The sequence below is a fragment of the Atractosteus spatula genome, chromosome 2 (genome assembly GCF_055471065.1).
Source record: "Atractosteus spatula isolate fAtrSpa1 chromosome 2, fAtrSpa1.hap1, whole genome shotgun sequence".
Lineage (NCBI taxonomy): Eukaryota > Metazoa > Chordata > Actinopteri > Semionotiformes > Lepisosteidae > Atractosteus > Atractosteus spatula.
In genome coordinates this window covers 53,483,232-53,499,529 of record NC_142707.1, presented here as the reverse complement: position 1 = coordinate 53,499,529, position 16,298 = coordinate 53,483,232, and the positions used below count along the sequence as shown (strand labels likewise).

At 35.7% G+C, this 16,298-nt stretch overlaps 1 protein-coding gene across 2 annotated transcripts in view; it reads left to right on the top strand.

Moving 5' to 3' along the window:
- Positions 1-16,298, top strand: part of ldah (lipid droplet associated hydrolase) — a 110,849-nt gene that overhangs the window by 82,684 nt on the left and 11,867 nt on the right. For both annotated transcript variants that reach the window (XM_088909711.1, XM_088909712.1), the window contains one exon: positions 722-962. In XM_088909711.1, coding sequence (XP_088765837.1) covers positions 722-962 — 241 coding nt within the window. The remainder of the gene's footprint in view (positions 1-721; positions 963-16,298) is intronic.

The following is a 16,298-nucleotide window of genomic DNA, read 5'->3' as shown; positions in this document are numbered from 1 at the left end:
TTGTATTTCGGTGTGAGAAGGATTATTGTACCATTCCAGAAACTGAATTATACGCACTTACAGACATAATAATGGTGCCACTAATTATAATGATGTATGGTCATGTCAAAATAATTCTTGAAGAATGCTCAAGCAATGACTAGAGGACATTCCAAGAAATCTAACTGGTTGTATAATTGATGGCATTTCTTAAAATAATGAAAATATCAGACACATAGGAAAGAGTTTTAAATTCTGATATCAGGTCATCTCTGAATGAAAGGTGTCATTTTATTCTTCCCTGGTAAACCTTCAAAGTAGCTTTCTTCTCAAGTTATTACATTCAGTTCATACTGCTGTTCTTATTTTTTGCTTTGAAGGATTACCATCTCTGTATTTGTATCCTCCTGAGTCATCCCCATCAGTCAGATTCCTTTCCCAAACAGCTCCCTCTAGTGGGTTCACCAGCAATCCGGATGCACATGTCAGTAGAATTTGAGGCTTGTTTCAAACGCTGCTAAGCTACCACTCTGCAGCTACTCTGGAATCTCAAGCAGCATGTAATTACCTTTCAACTTATTAATGTATATGACAAGCCATGCTTCACGTAAAGAAAAGAAGGTCTCTACATTTGAAATAGTGCTACAGACGTCCATAATAATAGGTAAGTGTAAGCAGTTCAGCAGCATTGTGTTTCCTTGGAGGGAAAAAAAACTGTGTTGCTTTTATTTCTTGTCCTCAGGTTCTAAAGTCGGTGCTCCTGTTCCCAACAATTGAACGCATGGCCCACTCCCCCCAAGGCAAGCTAATGACGCCCGTTCTCTGCAGACTGCGGTATGCCATGTATGTCCCTGTCTTCCTACTCTCATTCCTGCCCGAGAGCCTCAAAGTCTCCATGGTGAGGCTGGCGCTTCGAGGCCTGCAGTCTCTGGATGAGTCTACCATGCCGGCCTCCGTGAGCCTCTTCAGCGTGGACTGCGTAGGTAAGCTGGCTCAGACAGAGCAAGGGCTTTGCACTCCCCTTCTGTTTGTGGGTCAATCAGGCGGTTGTTGCTTTGCTCTGAGGTGCTCTTACCTTATCATGTCACTGTATATACTGTATGTACAGTATATTCATTATCCTGATTCAATAGCCAAACACAGACAGTTGTGAAAATCACACCTACTCTATGGAAAAAATGAAAATGAAGTTTGTTTCCTTTATGTTTTACACTAAAGAATAATATCTTGATTTGAGGTCATGGGATTTTAGAATTTACGGGATTGCGTTCATAGTATTGAATTAACTTTTTACATTACTCTTCTGTTTTTAGTTGTTAAACCTGGAAGAAGTCCTGCAAGAAGCCTGGAATTAGCTTAGCTTATAAACTTCACAAAAATGTACAGTAATTTGTTGCAGTACAAACGATTCCTTGCATTAATAATGCTCAATAAATGGCACTCGATGAGAAAGATACAGTGAATGTACTGTATATATCAGGATTTTTTAGTGTGTATAGTAATATACATGTACTGTACAGTATATAAACGTATAGTTTTGTTTTCAGGAATTCCTGTAGCTACGAATAATAGCACTAAGAAAAAGATTATAGTTACAGCAGTAGACAGAGATTCAGATAGGAATTCTGGAAAGTGATGCTTACTATTTCTGCATAATTGTTACAATTCATATTTTAGCATCTACCATTTGAGTTGCTTCATATTTTTGTATATTGTCTTGGGTATGATTCTTCTTTAATTTCTACATTTGTGTGTACTATAATTATTATCAGTTGTGATGGAAATCATTTTTCTGCTATAATAATGAGCACAGTAGTAGAAGTCTCAAAACTATAGTTATTTTGTTTTCAGTGTCAGCACAGAGAAGAGAGTGCATTTGTCAGAAATGGCTGAGCATGACAAAGAAATACGTTTTAGGATTATTTCTTCAGGCACCTTCATAATTAAATGCATTGCAGCTGTGGCACAACTACATATGTTTGTCAAAAACAGATTAGCATGTTAATTGTAAAACAAAATGTTTTTGTAAAGGAAGCAATCAATTAGACCAGTTGTTTTTCTCTGAAAAGTAGGCTGCAGATGTTTAACCAACAGACAGTGTGGTACTGGGTGTTCCTTTTCATCTAAAGTCTGATTTTGTCTACAGTCTGTTTTCATTTTATTTCATTTTCCATCTGTTCCTTTCATTTGTTGTTCACATTTAGAAAATAATCATTAAGGCAAAGCACCATCTCAGGTGTTCCTTTATCACTGAAGGGAAAACCTTTTAGAATTACTTAGTCCTTGAGGCATACTGTAGTTAATTGTAATTTTTACAATTTTTAATGTTACCCTCTTTCTAAACATTGAAAATCTTGAATGACACTCCAAGAGTCTTATGGCATTCATGTCAGTGAATGATATGGGGGACAGCTTTCACTTTACCATAATCTACTCTGTTGCAAGTAGGAGAAACTGGAAATGGACATTTTATATGACATATTTATGAGGCAATAAGTCATTTTCAAAGATTAAGTAAATGATAAATTCACAAACCTCCTAGAAAAATAGATATCTTTATGGTTTTGATAAGTGAAGATGTATTTCAATATCATGACACATGATGGTTATAATTATATGATAATTCTGACTGGAATCTATTTTTTTTCCCAAAATAACTCCCAATTCTAAATCACTGTCAGATTTTTCAGATATTATAATACTGACTGACTGTACATTTTCTATCCCCTGCCTAGTGCAAGGTACTAAAACTTTTATCACTTTCTAGCTAACAGTGTATTTCAGTCGACAGTGCAGGGATTGGAGGAATTTAAGTGATCAATGATATTCTCTTCCAAGGATTTTGTAAAATGTTAATGTCGTTGAAGTTTTTGTCAAGATACTTACTAAGAGTAAAAAAGACACAACATTTCGCTTGCATGATTGAAATTTTTTAGTTTTTTTTTTGTTCGTCCTGTGTCAAAAGATGACTTTTCCCTGCATGGTTTGTTTATAGGGTTTGAATTTTGTGGTGCTTTTATTTTATGTTTTGTCATGAAAACCATTTTAAAACATTTTTTGGCCCATTTTAAATTTATTTAAATTGATTAATCTCTTGTATGTTTAAAAGACTAACTTGGATTGAATCAATTGACTGAAGAAGGCAAAACTGACAGCTTTTGAACTTTGATTTTTAAAACTTTTAATATGTTTTAGCTTATTCTGTACATAACTATGATTGATTTAACCAAATATGTTAATCTGGCCTACATATACACACTGTAAATACAGTATATACACACTGAGGCACTTTTCTGTGTAAACGGTTTTGTTTATTTTACTGTTTATGCAGTTCAATTTGTATACACCGTAAGAGATGTGCAAGAAACTTTGTATTATAATGCATAATATATTTTCACTATTTTTTTACTAGTATGGATCAGATTTCCAGTAAGCCTTGGAAATATATCAAAGTATAGAATGGTAATTATAAAATTGAATAACAATTTTTTTTTAGATGGGGGGGCAAAAGATAACAGAAATTGAAGTTACTTGGGGAGCAAAGACCAAGGAAGAACCAAAGGGAAAAAAACACATTATCGGGTTTTTTTTACAGATTCTGCCTAAAATCAGAAACAAATCAGCTGGGAAAGAAGTGACCACATTAGCAGCGATGTTGGTGTTATTGCATCACGGAAACCCAGCCGACCAAAAATGATGGAGAGGAATGTATCATTAGTGGATACACTTTATTCCATAGGTATAGGAAAGACAGACGGGGAAAGGTGTAGCGCTACATGTCAAGTAGAGTATTCATCTTCAGGATACTTAAGCTAGAGGAATCAGGAGTCTCTGAATCTATGTGGTCCAGGCTAATAAAAAAAAATATTCCAAAGGTACAGTGTTATATGCTATAGACCACAAAATTCTGATGTTGATTACAATAATAAGTAGTATTTATGAGAAGCTACAACTTTTCCAGCATCAATTGTGATAGACCTATAGGAATAACCTGCAGTAGAAACTGAAATGTTAGACATGGTTAATGACTGTTTTCTTGCCCAGCTTTTCAGAGCACCTACTGTACAAGAGGAAATGCTTGTACAGATCTCTCTCTTCATGCAATAAAGACAGAGTGAGGTAAAAAGAGGTCAGGTAACCATTAGGGAACTGCGATCATAATATAGTGTGCTTTGAGGTATATTGTGAAACTGTTTAAGTTGCATCCAACGCAAAAGATTACAATTTCAAGAAAAGTCACTTTAAAATGAAGTAGACACCATTTAAGAGAAGTAAAATAGGATAAGATATATATGAAATTGGTGGAAAATAAATGACAGTGGTTTACTTGACACACAAAACAGTATCCCAGATGGTTCAAGAATATAAGTAGGACAGACATAAAGAGAAAGACAGCATCACAGTGGTGCAGTATTTATCACCAGGGCCCTGAGTTTGATTCCTGGGGTGCTCTCAGTGTGGAGTTTGTATGGTATCCTGGTGTTCCCATGGGTTTTTTCCAGGTACAACAATTTCCTCCAACATTCCAAAGACATACAGGATAGTTACCTGGCATCTGGGAAAACTGGCCCTGATGTGAGTGTGTGTTTGTGTCTGTGTGTGCCCTGCGATATACTGGCGTCCTGTCCAGTGTGTGTCCTGCTTGCACCATTGCCTGCTGGGATAGGCTCCAGCTCCCTTGCATCCTGGATAAAAAAAAGAAAGAGTACTGTGCATTGTGCACAGGTAAAAAGGACTATTAGAAATTGATAATCCAGTGGAGACTAAAATAAATAATAAAAAGTTCTTTCATATTGTGACAGCAAAAGAACTTTCCAGGATGGACTATAGTTTATTTCAAGAAACAGCTGGATGAGATCATGGAATCAATTAACTACTAAATACCTGAAGGCTAGATGGGCTGAATAGCCTCCTATTGTTTGTATCCTTACAGTATGTTCTTATAAATTATGTTTTTTTTTTTATCATGATGGTACACATACTGTATACGTATAATTATAATTAATGGAGAGATGACAGGCATACTTCACAATATGTGTTTCTAGCAGATTAAACTTCCTATGTTTATTTAAAATTATGTTGTTTCATATCCTTTTAATTAAGTCAAGTAAAGTATTTGTCTAATTACTGATAAATCAGAAGAACACAGTTTACCTTTGCGTACTCTTTTTCATCCATTAGGAAAAGGTAGTATACGTGGCAAATCATTAATTCTAATTTGTTAAATCCAGATTGGAAAAATATTTTTCTCTGACTACCATGTATTATTTTAAACTTTGAGTTATGGTGAAAAAAAATCTGCTAATTATACAAACCTTATACAATATTGGCATTGGTTCTGCACATTATATTTTCAAGTGATTCATTACAAACAAAATTAGTTTTTAACAAAAATACAAATATGCTAACTGTTGTTTTTAAAATATGTTTCTTTTTTAAAAGCTTTTATATTGTGTATGACCAATGTAATACTATGTAATTTATTTAATAAAAAATATTAACAAAGCATTTTGTACATTGACCTTTCTCTAATATATTAGGTTTTTGTGGCTGTCTTTAGTAATGGGAAATGTTTAAATCTTTTTTGCTGAGCATAATATTAGCTAAGTTACAAATCACAGCCATTATTAAAAGCAGTAGCACCTGCGGTTTCCAGCTATTTAATATAGTTCATTCTTGCTCTTTTAAGAGCTTGTTTTTGCTGGATCAGGTTGAGGTAGTCATAAAGAGATTTGCCAACATCTTGTTTTTTTTCCCCACAAAAGTAGCAACAGTAGGCAGCAGGAGGAAATATCACAGTGACCCATGTACACAGCACAAGACAACACAAATTACTTCTTTTCGTTCAAACACAGTTTGTACTTACACAGTTTACGGATGGTAGACGGTAAACCGTCATTTCTATAAGTTACCAAAACAAAAAAAAGTCCTGGTTTTTGAGAGAAGTGGCTAAGCACCATATGTTGCAGTTTAGAATTTATTTTAAATTAAAAATAAATGTTCATACAGTAGATGTGGTTAAGCATTGCTGTATGGGGCAAATATCTTCTGAGGGGAAACATTTGCAATATAATTCAGCCATGTTAAAGGTGATAATAATAATATGTGTCTTTACTTTAAATAGTGTCTTCAAAATCAGTAAACTCAAAACACTTTACCAGACATATTTATCAAATTGCCGAAAATAAAATGTAAAAATACAAAGTCAAGAATGGAGTCATTCTTTTGGGGTGGTGTCCCAGAGCTCTGGGGCACTGCAACAACAGGCTCCTGAAACCCACAGAGTGTAGACGAACAGGGGGAAGATGTAGTAAGCTAGAATAGACTAACTGAAGGTCACATGGAGAAAACAGAACAAAAAAAAATATCAGCTAGATACTGGTGAGCCATGTCATGAAGAGCCTTGAAAAGAAGGGTTTTAGATCAAGTTGAAATCTGACAGGAAGCCTGTTCAAGGACTCTGAGATCATTTGCATAATAACCAAGTCTGGGTTCTAGATGCCTAATTCTGAAGATATTGTCATTTGTCTAGAGACTCTTTGAAATTGGGCATTACTATGATCATGAATCAGTTTGATATCTCTACCTGAATGAACAACAGTGCTTTTAAATATTTTGTATTCTAATTATTGCAATTGACACAAATTCTAATTTAGAGTTGTGAGAGTTACGAGTGTTACTTCATATGAAAAAGTATTTTGTCAAACGAAATGGATGGTGAAGAGCTTTGGAGTAGCGGTTAGGGTTCTGAATTTGTAACTGTAAGTCTGAGCATTTAAATCCCGAGTGGAGTACTGCTGTTGTACTTCACTCAGATATCTTAGGTAAAAGACTCCTGCTGTGTATATTGGTAAAGATATAAGTGAATCTTGTTTATTCAGCACCTGTGCTTAACACAGTCAGTGCCCAGTGTTCCCTATTCAGTATTCTCAATATTCAGTATATTGAATTCAGAAAATGTAAATAATGCAGAAAATACCAATGAGATGTATGATACTGTAGATACATACCTTATTTTTTCAACAAAAAGCACACAATTTCATTATGGCAGTCTCATAATGTAGTGGACATGACTGAATTCATCCTGTGCCTTAGAAGGGCAGCTTGGCCATCATAACATAGGGAGAATACAGAACAGGATTTAAAAAGGAGCTCAGCTATCAGGAAATTTGAACATGGTAACTGTCGATTCTATCGAATGTATTTTTTCCCTTCCTTGTTTCCGCTATCCTTGTTGTGCTTAACCATAATGCTTTCATTTTCCTTCTGAAAATATAGTAGAAGTTGAGAAACATCTTGTGAGGAAACATTACTTGAGCTGGATGGCTGCCTGACACTTTAACAAAGTCATTTTTGGTAGAACAGTTATGTTATACTGTAAAGGAAATTCTCTTTGTGTCGATTAAACTTGTTCAGTTTATTTAGTTTTTTTACAGTACACTTTTGGCAGTGAATTAAACACTTTGCCTGAGTGTTTATTGGAAAATACTTTCTGTAGGTAGAAAGCTGTGGAAGGACCCTTCTGCTTTCCTCTATATTACAGCCCTGTGTCCAAGATCAGGCTTCTTTGAACTTGGTTATATTTCCTTTTAAGGCCTATCACTATTCTAGGTTTTGAACTGCATTTGTGAATCATGTTACTAGGAAGCCTAGGCTAACAAAATACTTCAGTTGGTAGTCGTCAGCTCTTTTCCTCTGTTCTCCTGATCTTTACCATCTTCTGACCTTGAAAGCACAGTTTTGCCTTTCGTGTTTAGTTTGACCTTTACATGTTTAAGTATTTCAGTTTTTAGAGTCCTGTTGATGATACAGATTCTTGCATCGACAATGCAGGAAAACTCATTCTTTTGTTTATTGCATGGATGTTTTCAGATCCATGCTTGCATGTTTATTCAGTTTTAGTTTTTGAGACTTTTCTTATTGCATGCGCAGATGTCAAAGAAAGGATAGATCTTATCTTTCTGTACCAGCTGCTTGGCTTGCGCACTGAAAAAAAAATGTTTTATTCCATAGGAGTCTACCGAAAAAAATATTAGAAAAGATGGAGTCTTCATAAGCGACTGTACTGCTGACCCAGTGAGCGGTGAACATCTGAAGGGCTACTCATGTGTTCTTACTTTCAGCTTGTGAGTTTTTTTTTAATTTCAGAGCCAAAGGCAAGATCTGTTTTCTAAAGAATAAAACATTGAGCTAGTTAAGAACTCGTTACAGAATGCAGAAATGATGTAATAAACATATATAATCATTTCACACATAATGCATAAAGTAATCACCTTGTTGTTTTAGTCTTTATACTATTAGATGACTCAGGTGTTTGTGAAGGTATGCAATAAATACAGAAACCTAATCTATTTTGGTATCTGTTATTACTCCACTGTAAAGTAATCAAAATGCATCCACAGGGTGAAATCATAACTTGACAGTGAGTCACTTTTGAAAGTGGTTGAATGGTGTGCACAGTGTAGTATACTGGTATCATTTATGTGTAGTTTTTCGTAAGTCTAAAATTTAATCTTATAGAATTATGGTTTGAGAAATAATAGTCCTAAGAATATTATAACATCTTCTCAATATGAACATAGTGGAAAATTATTTAAAAGCTTTTTCAAATTTGGACAATTGTGACATTTGTGAAAGTACTGTAAGTTACCATATTATCGCAAAGAGCGAGAGTTCCCATGAACTGCAGTGTGAAGTGGCCCCACTGTAGTGACTAATTCAATGTGCTGTACGAGCAAATAAGTACAGGTTGTGCAGCAGATATTTTACAGCAGAAATGTTCCGACATAATCTGCATGCACAGTTAACAAGTAAGTAGTATTTGTCGGCACAGCCGTCTCGAAATCGAGTGCAATATTTCTGTTGGATTAAAAGAGATGTCTTCACAAGCTAGCTTGTTTTCAATGTAGCTTCACTTCAGCAGACATTTGCCATTGTTGATTAGCTACATAACACTGTGTTTTCAGTACGTCAGACCTTAAATTTATTCATACAATCATTGGATGATCATTTTTAACCTATAATACATTTATAAATGAAATTAAGTTTGCATATAGTACCTTGCAAAAATTCATCAGACCTTTGTACAGTTTTTGCGTTACGAAGAATCTTTAAAGATTGCAGTCATGACAGGAGAAGACATTAATATTTGTATTTAATATTTGTAATAATATAATACACTACTCAACACATTCAAAATAAAAAAAGTAAAAATGTATTACTTTAATAAGTTACACAATTAGTTGATTAACCTCTGTGTCTGTCATTGTGTATTAATAGTGTTTCATGTGATATAAAAATAAACACACCTGTTTCTGTAGGTCCCTCAGTCAGGTAGTTGAAGTTAAAACAAAGCTTCAACTTTGAAGAAGGAGTAGCTTTCAGAACAACTTGGGGATAAAGTTGTATAAAGGCATTGGTCAGGAGGTCAACAGTACAAAACCATTTCTGATGCCCTTAATGTGTCTCAGAATGGTGAAATTTATTCATAAAGACGTAAAAGGCACCCAAACACTTCCTAAATTAGGCTGTCCATCCAAACTGAGCAGCCAGACAAGGCTGAAACTGCTTAGGGATGCTGTCATGGGGCTAACAGAAACTTAAAAAGAGTTCAGTGGCTAAGATGGGAGACAATTTGACATTTGTAGTCTAAATGCAAAAGTTAAATCTGATGCAAACCCATCAAAGTGCATCACTTCAACTATACTATACTTCTGTCATACTACTGCCACCATACATACTTTAATGTCAAGTGGAGGCAGCTTTGTGTTATAGCCCTATTTCCCTATTATTATAGCCCTATCCTTCCTATTAGGAGGGACAGGGAAGCTTATCCAGACAAATGAAAGTACATATGTAGCAAAGTGCTGTCAAATCTAAGAGGAAAACCTGCTTCAGACCTAAAACTGGGATGAAAATTCACCTTTCGGTAGGACAATAATCCTAAACACGAAGCAAAAGCTACACTGCAGTGGCTTAATAATGAGAAAGTGAATTTCCTTGAGTTACTCAGTCAAAGTCCTGACTGAATTGAGAATCTCTGGAATGATTTCAATAAATACTGTCCATAAGTGAAGCCCAAGCAACATGAGAGAGTTTGTGCAAATCTGCCAAGAAGAATAAGCAAAAACTGGACAAAGCCAGACTTGTGCCTGTGATGCCTGCCAAAGGTGCTTCCACCAAAATAAATTCACAGGTCTGAATATGTATGCACTCCACGTATCTCAGTTTTTTCTCTTAGTTTTTGCTGGCATTTACAATGTTAGTATTCAGTTTGAATATGCAGTTTTTGAGTAAAATCTTGAGTTTAACAGATTTGCATGCATTATTTTGTAGTTTTGCAAAATGGGACACCATAGGAAGGCTTTGAAATTATTTGCAAGGCACTGTATGTGGTAAAATGACTGCCATCTCCACTCATAGTACTATTTGCAATCGAATGTTTCATTTTTTAAAACAATACATATAATAAATTGCAGTATTCTAGGAGTTTTTTTTCTAAATGTAATGTTTATTTTATCTACTGAAAAGCGTTTTATTTTTCATAGCCTGAGGTTGAATATTTTTACCTTTATATGTTTACTTTCTGCTCATCTTTGAGTCTTAATTCATTATACGACATACGTTTCAGGCTGCGTTTCAAGAGCACCCCAGGCATCTAGCTGAATTAACAAGACATATTCCTACAGGTGCCGTTAGCCAAAACTGTGATCCGTGGGGATTTATTAAACTTAATATTTTTAACCTTATAGGGCTTCCAGAAATAAAAATCTTAAAATGTAAATAGTGTACGTGACCTTTGTAGTGCTTTTGACCTTTTCGTGGGAAACTTTGATGTTACTGTTGTGCTTGTAGTTTGGTGACACTTGTCTATAAAATCCTGCAGAAGATCACTGAGCAAGTATCTTATTGACACAGCACCCCCAAACCATTCTCTGCCAAAGTGCTTAAAAAGGCCCGGAGGGATTCCTGTCTGGAGAACCGAGTGCAGTTCACTCAACAGGCCAGCCTCATCCTATGCAGCCCTTGACCTTTCGGAAAGATACACCAAGACCTGTGATTAGCCCAAAGGGAACTCAGCTGATAGTTTCAGGGAAAAGTGGAGTTTGTCTGACCTGAATTACATTACCACTTTAAAAATAATAAATGATTGGTTAGCTCAAGGTGCTACATTATACTATAATTGGGGTTCATAGAACTAAACTCTTTGGAGTTTTTTCTTTTCCTGTCATTGTGATGTATAACATGCGAAATAGCATCTGAGACTGATTTTCAAAAAACAAATGCAAGTGAAAAGAAAATCTACACTTAATTCAATAAATTGTGGTTTATTCTTGGAACAATTGGGTCTTGAAAACATATTTTCAGTCTCTCAGTGCTCAGTTAAATCCTGAAAGTGGCTGTCACAGATGTCTCTCTAGTCTTTTAACTATTAAAGTCGCTCTCCAAGCATGTTAAACAGATTCAAGATATCGATTATGGACTTTTCCTTTTGTTTTACTGACTTTTGAAGGTACACTCTTTAGAAAGCCTTTTATTTTCTTTATTCTAAAATACATTTATATTTTTTGGTCAATTTTAAAAGAAAATTTAGAACCATTCATTGTTTTTGCTTTCTTAAGACAAACAAATATTTTAGGTAAGAACAGTGTCTTGACTGTGCTGCTGTGTGTAATAAGACAAGGAACTTCAATAAATGTGGTTCGTTTTCACTGAGGAATGACGAGATGAGGTGGAATGCTACAGTCTGCCAGGACGAAGCTCATGAGATAACTGTATCAGGGGATGTCTCCTAGATCACTGCTCTGATCAGCTCCTTCTGTTATATATATATTTGTCTGGCTAGGAGCTTTAGCTCCTGGACAGTACATGCTTTTAAAAAAGTGATCCATTCACCAAGATAAATAGCACTGAGGCCACATGCTGCTGTGTTCAGTAAAAATACAGTGTCTCTGAATGATCAATTTACCTTTTGTTTATATCAGGGATGATGTAGGGTTTCATTCCAACTCAGCTCTTAACTTGTATCAGCTGAGTCATTGGTTGTGAGATTCCCAACCCTGGTCCTGATCGTATGGTCTATTGCTGCAGATGAGTTCAGTATCACATGCTGTTTGATTGCAGGTTTCTAGTTGGGGCAGATTAGGACACTTGCTGCAGTCATTCAGGTGTGTTAGCTAAAATGTAATCAATTGGACTTTTAAAGCAGGAAAAGCAATGCTTAATGTAGTGGGAGTGTCTAATATAATGAGAAGCTTAAGTATTGGGACATTGCAGTGAAATCTATCATTTTTGCTGCTAAAATTGAAATTTGTATTTCGGTTCAAAAGATAAATATAAGGCAAAAGTACAGAATGTCAGCTTTTATTCTAGATATTTTTATAATAATAATTGCTTACACTTATATAGCACTTTTCTGGACACTCCACTCAAAGAAGTTTACAGATAATAGGGACTCTCCTCCACCCCCGCCAATGCGCAGCCCCCACCTGCATGATGCGATGGCAGCCATAGTGCACCAGAATGCTCACCACACATCAGCTCTCAGTGGGGAAGAGAACAGAGTGATGAAGCCAATTCATAAAGGGGGATTATTAGGAGGCCATGACTGGTAAAGGCCAATGGAAAATTTGGCCAGGATGCCAGGGTAACATCCCTATTCTTTTCGAGAATCACCCTGGGATTTTTAATGTCCACAGAGAGTCGGTTTTTACGTCTCATCCGAAAGGCCACACCTCTATACAGTATAGTGTCTCTGTCACTATACTAGAGCATTATGACCCACATAGACCACAGGATGAGCACCCCCTGCTGGCGCCACTAACACCTCTTCCAACAGCAACCTTAGTTTTTCCCAGGAGGTCTCCCATCCAGGTACTGACCAGGCTCACACCTGCTGAGCTTCAGAGGGTTGCCAGTTGTGAGTTGCAGGGTGATATGGCTGCTGGCAGCCATAATGTGCTAATGCGCTAAGGGTGATTTGCAGTTCCTCTTTCTCCACACCTGCCTTTCTGGACCTTTTGTATATGTTTATCTTCGTCTTGTCTCTTCATAACACTTTGTTCCAGATCTGGCATTTGTGTTTTTAGTGCTGGTGAGAGGTTTATATCTTGCAGTGTAGCTCTTTTAATTTGCCAGCGCACATTGAATTGAAATACTTTCACCCCAGCACCCTGGAGATTTTTCCTTCACAGCTTTTATGATTCTTCTGTCATGAACTGCTATCTTCTTCCTTCGACGGCCTGGCCCAGTTGTTGAGCCCTCCAGTGCTTTATTGTTTATTCCAAGACATTCTGTGTTGTGGATTCGGTGATGCCCAATCTATCTGCAATGATTCTAATTAGAAAGGTATTGGCTCATATGTTCACTGTGCAAAATAATACCCAGAAATAAAAGCTGAAATTCTATACTTTTGTCTCATGTTAATATTTTGATCTGAAATACAAAATTGATTAGTATAAATAGTAGATTAGCAAAAGTAAAACCTAATAAAACATGATTAGCAATACTCAGATGGAATTTGAGATGAACTATGCTGCCTAAAACTCATGCATGGCTACAGGGAAATTAGATTTGCTAAGACATTTATTAATTGTTATTAGAAAAGAGGAATTGACATTAAGAAAATAATTTCTGTGCTGACTGAAGGTCTACAGGGTGTAAATCAAATTGTTATGGGTCATTTCAAAACACGGAAGGCATAACTTGCAAAAAATTATTTTTTCTTGTGACATTGGCACCTCCACCTTCCACTATTTCCAGCATTTTAAAGAACTTCCAAAACATTGCACAACCCGTGTTGCTGAGTTTGTACATACAAGAACTGGCATCAGAATTTTCTTTCAGGTTTTAGGATTTCCAACTTTTTGGTCAAATGTTTTCTTTTTTCTGATTAAACCAGACAGCTTTGATACGAGCGACATGGATGTTTCAGTGTTTCAGTAGATGGGTGTTGAGGGTTTTGAAGTGCATCTAATTGAATTCCAATGCTCAGAGTTATAAAACTCAAAGTTCTGGGATCTGCGAAACACACTTGAGGCTACTAAAAGTGACTGCAATGTCTCTGTCATGACCTGTTGGAAGTTCCTGCCAGTGAAACTTGACCGTTTGAAGAAAGTGCCATTTTCACTGCTCTCAGTGAAAACCAACTCATCAAAAACCAAAGCCAAGGCTGTCTCAAAGTCATGCAGTCGTTTAGTTCAATGTTGTCCGTTTCCTAACAAATGCCAAATCAGCTGCTGCTCATTAAATTCTTTGGCAGAAGTCATTTTAACTGATTAGCATTTCTCTTACAAAAGTGACTAATGTAGTGCTGGACAATCCTGAAAATCATCATTACAATAAAAACCAATGAAGCCTAAATATATGTTTTCCATTTATATTCTACTCTAGATAATGTTCTGTCTTTTTTTTTAACCAGTGCCTCACCACAGTTGTTCACATTCAAGAAGGGAATTGATTATTAGAACAGGCCTCAGTCATTCTCAACAAAAGCCTTTTAGTAATGTGCATGTGATCCACAATGTTGAAAGTCCCATTTATAAATGGGGACTGTGTACAAATGCTGTGTGTACATATTGTTCTGCTTTCACTTTTAATAACAAACCAGAATTAGTCTGCCATTTACAATGAGTAATGTGTGGTTAATCTGCGTAGGAAAAGGGGCAAGGGGTTCGTAAGCCAAAATCCTGAGGAATATTTATTTATAGTAAGAGATATAATTAAAATTCAGACACATCATATGTTTATTTCTGTTACGAAAATAGCACACAGAGATCTAAAAAGCATCATTTTTAAAACCTCAGCTGTGCTTTAAATCAGATTTTTAAAAATTAAAGGGCACTGTTGAATAATACATTTGGTTTCATTGTAAGCAAGAGGACTGAAATGACCAAACAAAAACTGGACACCACAGATCTATTTTAGTAAAAAAAATAGAGATCAGTTTCATAAATCGTAAACATTTTTAAGGTGGACTGCGGGTTTCAAGTAGTTTACTTTCATGAAAAAGTTCTATATTGAACAGAAACTACACCTACACCTGCTTATGACTGGAAAACTCTGGTTCAGTTTCGTAAAAGGAGGGTGGCCTGTAATTAGTTTTAATTTTGAGGAAAATAAATCTCATGTTGAATCTGATCTTTAGACCTCTAAATAAAATGAGAATTGATGGACACATGACCAAGTCTGATTCAGCTTATTTTGTGTCTGTTTCTTCTACTCTTGGGAGCATATCTGAGCCTTTCCAAAGAAGCTTGAGGGTAACACTTCCTGGAGTTACATTCAGGGAAACTGATAGATGTCTGAAACAGCATGATTCTGTTTTGGAGACCGGCAAGGGCTATTTATCAAAGGTGCCCCACTCATTACATCATATGTTGCACAAGCCCAGCTGTTTCATGGAGATGTTGGAGCCCCAGCATCACCACAGGAACTGCACATTTCCTGAATTGAATCTGTACAGAATGTTTACTACAAAGCCAGTCAGGGAAGATGTTTTTGAAGTGTTATACAATTATATTCCATCAAATTCTGTTTTGTTAATATTACGATTTGTCCTCTTTGTTTGGGGCATACATTTGGGAATATAAGTTTAAAAACAGACAAGAGAACAAAGGTTTTTGCATTTTATAACATCACAAGATTTGTATTTATATTTCACAAAATGTTATCCATTTAACATTTTTGTGTCTTAAACAGAAAAGTAATCTTAATACACCTACACCCCTAAAACAGCATGTTTAGTATAAGGTTTTTATATCCTTGCCTAGTTGACCAGTCATGTGCTAATTTAAGATACCTATATGGAAATGAATCTTAAGCAAATTAAATTTTTTTCACTTTGGCAGCTAAGGGTGAGTTGAGAATTGGCACTCTTAAACATTAAATTTTTACTGTGCAACAAAATCCCGTTATAAACTCTCACCCTTTAAAGGTAATAATTTTGTTTAAACAACCGTTCATGCCAACTAACTACTGTCCTAGTAGTAGAAAAATTCTCCATTTCAGTTATAACTGTCAATTTTGCCTTTTGTTTTGCCTGTCAAACTTTGTGAGATGTAAGCACAAGTCTTGTGATATTATAAAATACAAAAACCTTTTTTGTCCTCTTGTCTGTTTTTAAATTTATATTCCCAAGAGCAACATATCTTAAAGTGCCCCATGTTTTGGATAGTTGAACAGTTTAAAACAGGTAAACTGAAACAACAGAGAGAGATTAAAAGATTGGTAGTTTATTGCAGTATTTGTGCACAGCAAAACTATAAAGTTTGAACTGTCCTAATTATAGATTTTTAACTTTTGTGGCCTAATAATTTTAT